Source organism: Amphiprion ocellaris, chromosome 5 (assembly GCF_022539595.1).
Source record: "Amphiprion ocellaris isolate individual 3 ecotype Okinawa chromosome 5, ASM2253959v1, whole genome shotgun sequence".
NCBI lineage: Eukaryota > Metazoa > Chordata > Actinopteri > Pomacentridae > Amphiprion > Amphiprion ocellaris.
In genome coordinates, this window is record NC_072770.1 from 16,239,518 (window position 1) to 16,249,891 (window position 10,374).

Below are 10,374 nucleotides of genomic sequence, written 5' to 3' on the forward strand. Positions count from 1 at the left end.
ACAAAATCTCTTTATAGTGTGTCCTGATTGCTTAATAATGCATTAGAACAGGGAATTATAGTTTTTAATGTGACATTTCCTTTCATTATGTGATTCTCTGGATTTGCCTTTGGCTTCATTATTACTTCATAGAGGGAGATAAGTCAAACTAATAAAATGTTGCTGACTTTGTCCCAGTGATGTTTTGATAGGAGCAGATCTCCAGTGTTTTTGCCAACGTCACTGGAACATTGGAGAGGCTTACAGTACAGTAGGCAGCAGGCCAAATGGACCCTGTGCAATCTAGAGGATAATTTCTCCTGGATGCTCTCTGCCTTGCCGAGGTAAACAGCTGCCTCCACAGGCAGGACGAGGAGAAGACGATGTTGCAGCTCGCTGTGTGAGAACCCAAACCCCGAGAGCCTACGAGTGCATGAAGACGGCGAGCTGTGGTAACACTGTGTTAGACATTAAGTCATGTTGGCCTCAGTTGTGTGCAGCCACATATTTCTGGCTTGAGATAATCAGGTTTGTCATACTAAGTGCATTTTTTATTTGTGATGCAATGGACCAGATGGCAGATGAAACGACTCTGAGAGCTGATGTAAAAGACAAAGGGAGAGTAAACACCACTGAGGAGAGCTCCACATGGGTGAAAGGAGGTAAGTTGATGCAAAAAAAACAAAAAACAAAACTGAGATTCACTACTGAGTCATTATGTTTCTTGTAAATCTCTGTTATTATAATGTCAAGTAGTCGGTGTCATGCTTCCTGTTTTTGCTTCTGCATGAGTCTGTCTTGTGGTAGATATTTGACTTGATAAAGTATAAAATAAATTGCACAGTTTCAGAACAATTTCCACAACAAATCACACTTTGCTGTACTAAAACAAGTGCATTTTGTCAGCTACTGTCTTGAATACATTCTTTAGATTGTGCAGATGTTTTCTGTTTGATGGTTCTGTTGTGAGGTAAATCTGAGTTTTCATTTTGATTTTAAACATGAAGTAAGATTATCTTCAGAGCCGCCGCTCAGAGTAACTGTGGTGGCTAATGAGTGAGCGTGGTTTGTTGAAACACTGGAACAAAACCTGAAAAATGCATAGTATGCCTGCAGGCCTTATTTCTCTATCAGTTAATGGTCATGGGCACGGAGCAGCTGCACTTCTTACTTAATTCATTAGATAACCCAGGAGCAACACGCTGCTTCTCAGCTCAAACATACATACGCTGATTTTGAAGTTCGTTTTAACTTGCTGTACTTCAAATACCAGTGCCTGTCTTCTTCACTTTTATTCAGTCATCCAGACATGACACATGAAAGCATTTTGCCAGCTGACAAAAGGTGATAACATGAGACACTGTTTTGAACTTTGTTATATCACGTTTTCTTTTTTCAAAAAAAGCTAATAAAATCTTAAAAAATGGCCAATACAGCCCTGAGCAATGTCCATTTGTATCTCTCTTTCAAGAATTTAGGTAAGACAAACACAGTTTACTCGACTCAAAGATGAATAAATCATCAGGAATGAAATGTTAAATAAAACAGAGAAAGGAGTGGTGAATATTTCATTCCCAAAAGGTGGTGAAAAAATAAACTGTCTGCAGCCAGCACAATAATTCATTAATATCTATTTAAATCAGATGTTAGCAAACAGATCTACTCCCTGATTCTGGAAATTTTATAGCCTAGCTCCATTGTCTTCTCTAATTTTCTGGAAATAGCTTCAGCACATGCAGACTGGGTTGATTTTATACAGTTTCAAAGTGTCAAATGGAAAATAGCTGACCAACTGGGTCATTTTATCACTACTAGATATTGTTCTTATGAGCACACATACGAGGGCGAACAGACAGAGGTAGACTGTAAAGGAATAATTTGACTTTAGGTTGCTTTACATTGCAGGAACTCAGTCACGTAAGCCTTTACAGGAACGGACCCAGTTCTGTTCCCATTGTGGTGTAGGATCCGGGAGCATTGATTGTGAAGTTAAGTAGCAAAACAGCAGTGAATAGTAGTTATTGGATATGATTCTAGTTCTAATAGCATGTGGAACATAGAACAATGGAGATTAATTGTGTTAGCCTGCAAGCGTACTTTAAGAAGTTCTTGGCCTCACTAAAAACATCATTATTTTTCAACATAGTCTCCTTTAGCCTCAATGCACTTGGTCCACCGACGTTTAAGCTTCTCTATCCCTTCATAGAGGAAGGTCGCATCTTGACCCTCCAAATACTCCTCAACAGCATGCACGACCTTTCATTTGGGGAACAGATAGAAGTGAGACAGTGCAGGTTGAGTGAGTCAGGTGCATGGGGCAACAGTGCAATACCACATTTGGCTGCTTCTGTGTCGACGGTAGCATTGTCTTGGAGCAAAAGTACGCCAGCTCGAAGCTTTCCTCTCCTATTTCTTTGATTGCTTCAAACATGTGAGCTTTTGTGGACGTAATATAAGGTTTTATAGTGTACAGTTATGCCCCAAAATGGGAGTTAAACCCCTTGTTCCCAGGTGAGTCCGAGAACTTTTTGAAGTGCCCTTGCATATGGTGAATTTTAGGTTGAAAATGGTGATGTTTGAGAGAAGACTGCTACTTGGCAAGTACATCCAGAAAGACAGAAACATTTCGAATTTTTGTCTTTGTCAAGAAGTTTTGTCTTCTCCAAATTTAACCAATTAGCTTCACAATCCGTTTTTCAGCGTCACTCAGAGGTACCTACCCTGGAGTTGGTTACTTTTTACTTTACAGTTACTTCTTAGTGGCTCTGAAAACTACATTGAAAGAGGTTCTACAGGATTGGTTCCTGCATTTGGAACATGCACAAAGGTTAGGGATGCCCAAAATTGTCCCCCAAGTTCCTACAAATTTTGGAAAGTGCACTTATGAATTTGAGAGTTTGATGAGTAGATGCTGCTCTTGTATGTTAAAGGCAATTAGCTTAGCATAAAGATGGGACAGACAGGCTAATCACAGGTGTCTAAATTAGCCCTCTGCCTCCATTAAAACTTAGTTTATGTTATGTAATGTTACCTTTTTTCTTTAATATGTACAAAAACAAGCATGTAAAACAGTGTCAATCAGTAATTTTTCAAAGACTTATGAACTTTCTTGGCCATGCTAGCAAACTCACAATGATGACAAGCAATAAGTAGGCCTAGTGAGTCTTAGTGGTGTTATTTTTTGTTTCCTTGGTTATAACTTTGTATTCACTGTACAGACAGAGCGATGTCAATCTTCTTATCAAACTCTTTAGAAGACAGTCTATTATTATTTTTAAAAAACAATTTCTTTAATTTACAAATTTAAGTCTCAATAATATTATTAAGACTTAAATATTTCTATAATTGTGTTTTTTCACTCAAAAGCTGTAATTAAGTGCATTGTATAGTTATTGTTTTGGGATATAAATAGAATAATAAGTACAATCAAATAGTTTTATAAAACGCATTGTGTCATATATCCTGTTGTATCCAATTGGGTCCAAACTGAGTTGTGTCCTGTTATAGTGTGTCAGCCACTGTTTTGTGGGATATGTTTGCCTTTATTCATGCATTGTAGTGTAGATAGATAGAAAATGTTGAGAAAGACAGCAGAGGAATGGAGGCAAAGGTCTGACAGGCCGGGAGATGAACTGCGGACTCATCTGCTGAGGGCAGTTTAACCCATGTGCTCTGCACTCTAACTACTATTAGCAGGTTTAATGCAAAAATATGTGAAAATCAGTTGAACCAGTGCTCCACAGTGTGTCCGCCTCCAGGTCTCGCTGCTTTTACAGATGCTGAAATTTTGAACTTTACATACTCTCCAATCTTACTTGTAACATAATCAAAAAAATTCTGTTGCTTGCTGATGTGTCTTTCTACTCTGAACATGTCTTTTGGACAGAAAGAATCCAAAGTGAGGCTCAAGTCAGTGACTGGAGACTCAGTGTCCCTGCAGAAACTGAGCTCGGGGAAACCAGTAAAGCCACAGACAATAAGCGTCCTAGAGAGTGTGACAGCTCCTCGTCACCTCTTTTCTCTTTGAAAATGTACCTGAGAGGATCTCCCACTGCAGCATCTTTGTCTTCTTCTCAGCAGAGCAATATGGGAGGTTAGTGGCACCAATACTTCAGACTAATGCCCCCTAACTGCACATACTGTTGGTCTGATGTGCTGCCAAACCTATCTAGATAAACACACACTGAAATTATTGAAAAAAAAAAATCTTGTGCAAAGTCCTCAGTAAAATTGCTATGAAATTAACTTTTCATCCAAACACAGCTTTTGTACTGATGAAATAAACGATGATTAATATGCAGAATAATAATGCCACAGACCACAGACAGAATAGAAAATTTGACAAATTGCAAGCTTTATGCCTCACCATGCTGTGAGAATGCTTAAATACAGTTCATATAATCAATTATGAAAATGTGTGAATAATTTAGAAACTGAAACTACAGCAAAAAAGAGAAAGATTAATGCAAAAAAAATGGCCACCAAAGTAGACTCACTACTGTAGATGCAGCAGCATAAGTGATTACGCCACACAGTGTTTATGTGCTCACGCCATTCCGTTAAATGAAATATTAAATAAAATGGTAATTTTGTAATGGTAACCAATTTTAATTAAAGAAATATTGTAGGGAATAAAATAATTAGTTTCTTTCCAAGAGATGACAAAAGTGATCTCAGTCTTCTGCTAGCAAGTATGGAATCTTTATGCTAAGCGCAGCTAGGATAGGTTAGCTTAGCATGCATAACTTTTTTTTTGTTTTTGCATTATTTTACACATTTCATGACCCGAAGAATAGTTATACAAATGAAAGTAGAGTAAATAAAATGATACAACTTTTGAATGCACTGGGCAGTTGCTACCATATTTAAAGAAAATAACTGCTGATGAAAAGCGTTCCTAAATAAACTTAATCCATTTAAATCACCATATCTCTGCAACACTGATCTCAGAATGTGTTTTCATGCCGATCACAATCTAGATGCAGAATCAACCTTCTAAATACTAAAATAACAGATTTAGAGGACTGTGCAGTCTGAGGAGGCACAACCTCTAAATTCTTTGCAACACAAGTCATAAGTCATAAGTCCTGCGACATGGCTTTGGTGAGTAATTGTCTGCTCATGGTCAGTGTCACTTGATGATCTCACGCTTCATTGCACCCATGGGGGAACCATTTGGCAAAGGCTGCTGGGAAGACACATAGCATTGTTTCAGTGCAACCACAACACACATTGGAAGTGCTCCAGGCAAAGTATACAAGAGAGACTTCTGGTAATTGATTATGTCTCCAAACAGCTTTCTTGCTTGTCTCTCTGTGAAGGAGCGAGGTATGATTTCTTAAATTATGCATGTGTAAAGGAAGGAAAGGGGGCTTTTAAAATGTTGTAAGATGTAAGTGAAGACCAGCAGCTCTTATAGCAGCAGAGATGATCTATGTCCCAAGATATGATTTAAAACACTATTCATCATACATTTTTTCAAAGAGGTCTTAGGAAGAGTGTGAAGGGGTGACAACCCTTATAAAAATAAAAATCCAATATTGATAAAAACAAGAGTAGAGTAAATTAATCGTCTGACTCTTTGTGCCTCCCTCAGTTGACTGTGCAGGAATTGTCCTGAACTGCCTCTTCTGCCGATTCTATGATATGATCCACTTGCTGCCTGACTCCTGTGAGAGACTCGCCAATCACTGCTGCCCCAGCTACAAACACGTCGTCACCACAGAGGAGGCTGAATCCAGTGACGATGAGTCTTACTTAGACTTGGACTGTGGGCTGTTCAGTTCCTGTCAGGATGTAAGTGATTGCCTGGAGCTGGCTATGGAGGTTTCAGAGTTATGCTATCACTAGCAGAAGACCCGTAATAATCACCAATCAGTGAATTCCTGAGGGCTGCAACACATAAATGCAAAAAAATAAGTGAAAGCTACAATGTGGAGCATTTGTGATAATACAAATCCAGTATACATTATCCATCTGTGTATGCATGTTTAAGTCGCCTGAATGTATGAGAAGACCTTTTCACAAAAGGAAGGCTGTCCACTTTTGTATTTCCTAATTATTACAGTTTATCGTTACAGACTCTTGGCTGCTCTATAATTAAGTATTAAATTAAGTCTCATATTCTAGGAGTCTCTGCTTCAACTTTATTAACTCTATTCAACTTCTTTTGTCTAGATGTAGTGCAGCACAGGACATACTTATCCATTATCTGGCTACACTGATGCACTCAAGCAGACGGTGACATGACAAAAAAAGTTATCAACAGCAAGGTGGCTAACAGGCTAAACTATGCTGATGCCACTGTTTATATGCACTGATGCATATTTGTATTTCTGTAACAAACAAATAACTGGGCTTTTATTTATTCAGCACAAAAGCAGAATCTGGCAGCCAAGTCAAGACAATAATTTATCATATTTATGAAAAAAAAACAGCAAAGAATGTATATTTAGCATTTCTGTTGAACGTAAGCATTTAAATTCAAATGCACTTGTTTTTTTCTGATCTAATGCATGGTTTGTTTTCTGTAAGGTCGATCTGTTCAGGGAGAAAAGAGACGCTTATATTAAGTTGCCAGCTTTTGGATGGAGTGTGTTTGCCTTTCTGATTCGATTCTTGAGCAAATCTAACTGTCCTCTACAGTCGGAGTCACAGCGAGTGCACCAAGCTTGACAACCTTGTTTCTCGTGTGTAAATAGAAGCCCTTAGTGTCTGCAGCCCCGCACAGGTAAAACATCCTCAGGCGCTGCTGCTCGGCTCACGTCTCAAAGCAGCCAGTGAGCCAACATGCACAGCAGAGCCAGGATCAGGCAGAACTAAACGGAGGGCAGCCATAATTCATGTTATGTTATAATAGGCATGTTATTATACTAGACAACAAAAGGATTTGTTGACTTTCCAGTGATGTTTTGAGCTATCAGAATTTGTCAAAAAAGCAAATAACTGTCTGTCAATGAAGATGGACTGATTTCATGCATACAGTAAATGAGCAAAAAAGTGTTGAGACACTGTGTATTTTTTAATATGGTATGTTTTATCTAAAGAATATATTACATTGCATGTATTTGGCAGATGCGTTTTGTCCATTCTGAAAAGCAATAAGTGCATTCCACTGATGTCTGTATAATGTTACTCTGATCTGTTACCATGTTGCCCTTTCAGCAAACATTACCAAGCAGTGCTGTAGCTGGCGAGCAGCAGTACACAAAATTCAAGTGTCAGTGAGAATCTCAGTTTTTGAGGTCAATGGTTCAGCGCATTTTCAGCAGATAAAACTAAAGAAATACATAATGTCATTCTACCAAACCATCTGAGAAGTAATGTGTGGAAGCATTTTTCATCTAACAGCACAGATGCAAAGCTAAGAGAAAGGCTGCTTTTAACCATGCAACTGCCTTACCAGTAACTTCACTACAGCGGTGAATCTGAAGAGTCACGGAACGTGTCAGTCCTGCTTCAGCAGAGGTCTCATCAATGAGCTAAATGCCATGATACAGAATATTTCGAAGGAAAAGTTGCTAGATGTCCACATTTGCAAACTAGAATATTGTTGAACTTAAAGGTGATGTCTGCAATTCTGGAAAACCATTGTTGACATTAATCCAGATTGCATGTTGAGATAGTTAGCATATCCCAGATTGACCGTCCCTCTTGCTCCCGATGCCACCCTAACTGCTCCCCCCTCCTGTGCACAAATGAAAACAAGCACAGAACGTGCTAAGATAGCGTTGTATGGATCCAAGCTACTTTGTCCTGAATTTGCAGACATACAACATTGTATGAACACTGGATTTATTTTTTTTTTTTCTGTACATACACACACAACAGACAGCTGACAGATCGTGAGGAGATACCCACTGAATTTAATGGAAAGTGTGTTAGATAAGACTTGCATACTCCACACTTACTGTGCTTACATGTACAAATTCGATTCAATCATTGTCAATAAAACAATGAAATTTCGTTCAGAGCATGTCATACAATGCATAGCAATGACATAAAGTGCAAAGATGGCACAAGACCCTTCTCCCAGTCCCATATACACCCACTGTGTAAAATTAACACACAGTAACATGCAATTTAATTATTTAGTACAGGCGCAAATGTATAAATATGAACAGTAACAGTGGTACTGCAGCACACAGAGGGAACATACAGACAGTTATTTGAGTGATGTTTGATTAATGCAACAATGCAAAGTCCAGTTCACAGCTCTTGTAACAGTGGGGTATGGTGAGTGTCTCTGGATGGGGCAGAGAGAGGAGGGGGTAACAGTTTAGCAGCCTCACTGCCTGAGGATACAGGCTGTGGACTAGTCTTGTGGTTCGGGCTCTTATGGACCTGTACCTTCTACCTGAAGGCAACAGGTGGAACAGGTGATGCTCCGGGTGGTGTTGATCATGCATGATGTTGTCCACTCTCCTCAGACAGTGGTGCTGTCTGAGGCTGTCTGAGGTTTTGCTTCATCATTAGTACTAGTATATTTTTTGAAGAACACAGAAAATTGGAATTAACTCATTCTAGAAAAGTCTGTGTTTTTTAAAGGAAAGGAAATTAAACTTAAAGTCATGTCTTTATAGGACAATGAAAAGCTGTGATTGGTTAAGTCCTCCATAAAAGACAACACTAATGGGATGTCTATTCTATATTGTGGTGTAGGATTAGGCTTTAGGGGTTGCATTGAAAGGAATTCAAATTCATTATAGACTGCTTGCCATTTGTTCAACCTTCATTCTTTTGTAAAAGTGACTTCCCACTTAATCACACAATGCCTTTACACTCAACATAAGCTAATGTTAGCCACCATAAGCTAGTAGTCATATGAGACCAAGTGGGCCTTCAGCTGTTAAACAAGAGCGCATTTAATGTAGAGCAAGAGTGTGATTTGCTGCTCATGAATTAAAAATTTTAAGAGAGAAAAATCTTATAATCAATGAAAAGATACTTACTCTAAAGTTTTAAATATACAGTATAGTATGCAACTACTGTAGTCTGCTGTTATGCTTATGCATACAGACATGAATGGCCTGGCTGATAAATGAATTTAGGAAAGTGATTGCACTTGAGCTTTGAGACTGGTTTAACTGCCTACTTTCCAGCTACTCAGAAATCAATGTTCAGTCAGATCATTTTATATTGTAGCTTTAAGAATGGAAAGTTTTTTTTAATCTATGACCTCCTAATTGGTTGTTATAAAAAATAAATAATATGCTTGTAACAATCACCATCTACTGTATATACTGACTGAGTGACTACTTTAACAGTATGAGTAATGCAGTGTTCTGAATTTGAATTGTACAGTACCAAATCACTATGCAGCAAGGCAGCAGTGTCATCACAAACAATTCAACAGCCTTGAGGACCACAAATTCCATCGCCGCTCTGTTGATACACACACTGACACACCAACAAGCACTCCAACTTCAACACGATAGTCTTTCTGAAGTATGGAAAAAAAAAAATCTTCAAGCCTGTCCCCTGTTGAGCGTGCCTATTTCGGTTCAAGTGCCACTGGAAACACAGGAGCTGTTGGATATGGCATTTGTAGGACACTTGTCCTTGTCACTCCCCTCGACCTCTGTTCTCAAAGACAGTTCTCTCAAGTGGTAGATCACTGTTTGGATCACTTCAGTCTGAAATATGTCCTTGTCACATAATGGGAAATGGACACAGGAGCAAAGCCACTATGTCAGTGAGAGAACGGTACACAGGACAACATTGTTCTTGAGCATCATCTGTTTCCCAGAGAGGTCAGTGTGAGTGCAGAGGCGTACAACGCACCGTTACTGGATTATGTTCAATTACTGTACCAAACATTTGTTTTCTGCCATTACATATAAAAACCCATAGACTCACTCTACAAACAAGGACACTATTATAGTGCACTCCTGTTTTGCAGTTACACTCTGTTATAATGGCACTGCACTGGTACAGTCCTGAGACTCTGAGTGCAAATTCACGTCGTATGTACAGTAGATGCACTATGATTGTTGTACTCCAGATCTTCAGTTTAGAAATGCTGCTGTAGTGAGTCCAACCTTTATTATGTAGTTTATCTAATTATTCACTTTGTCTTCCAACATGTGCATCACAAAAAAAGCCAATTTTCCTGAATAAGGTCTTTAATGTGAAAAGCACTGATTTTCTGAAGTCACATGGTTCTTTATTTAAGAGCAGAGAATTAAATACATTTGCATACCATTTTCCTCATTGACAGAAGGTAATACTGTGTAAGTTTTCTTTTCTAGAAGCATATTTTACCTTAGGATACCATCATATACACTTAATCCAATCTATGATGTAATTCATAGATTAGGTTTATATGAAGGTATTTTTTGGTTAAAGTCGTAAAGTTACAATCCTGTAGAACCCTTCATTATGACTTTTTGGATA

At 38.5% G+C, this 10,374-nt stretch overlaps 1 protein-coding gene across 1 annotated transcript; it reads left to right on the top strand.

Moving 5' to 3' along the window:
- The first annotated feature begins 292 nt into the window (after nucleotides 1-292).
- Nucleotides 293-7,949, top strand: mdfic2 (MyoD family inhibitor domain containing 2). Its single transcript, XM_035946553.2, has 4 exons — nucleotides 293-431; nucleotides 554-641; nucleotides 3,866-4,072; nucleotides 5,576-7,949. The coding sequence occupies exons 2-4, from the start codon at nucleotides 554-556 to the stop codon at nucleotides 5,827-5,829; spliced, it is 549 nt and encodes a 182-aa protein (XP_035802446.2). The 5' UTR covers nucleotides 293-431; the 3' UTR covers nucleotides 5,830-7,949.
- The last annotated feature ends 2,425 nt before the right edge of the window (nucleotides 7,950-10,374 follow it).

Bases quoted from the DNA above. Each gene is read 5' to 3' on its own strand.
- mdfic2 (XM_035946553.2), top strand. From the start codon at position 554: ATGGCAGATGAAACGACTCTGAGAGCTGATGTAAAAGACAAAGGGAGA. The intron at 642-3,865 runs GTAAGTTGATGC...TCTTTTGGACAG, and splicing joins CTCCACATGGGTGAAAGGAG to AAAGAATCCAAAGTGAGGCT. The intron at 4,073-5,575 runs GTTAGTGGCACC...TGCCTCCCTCAG, and splicing joins TCAGCAGAGCAATATGGGAG to TTGACTGTGCAGGAATTGTC.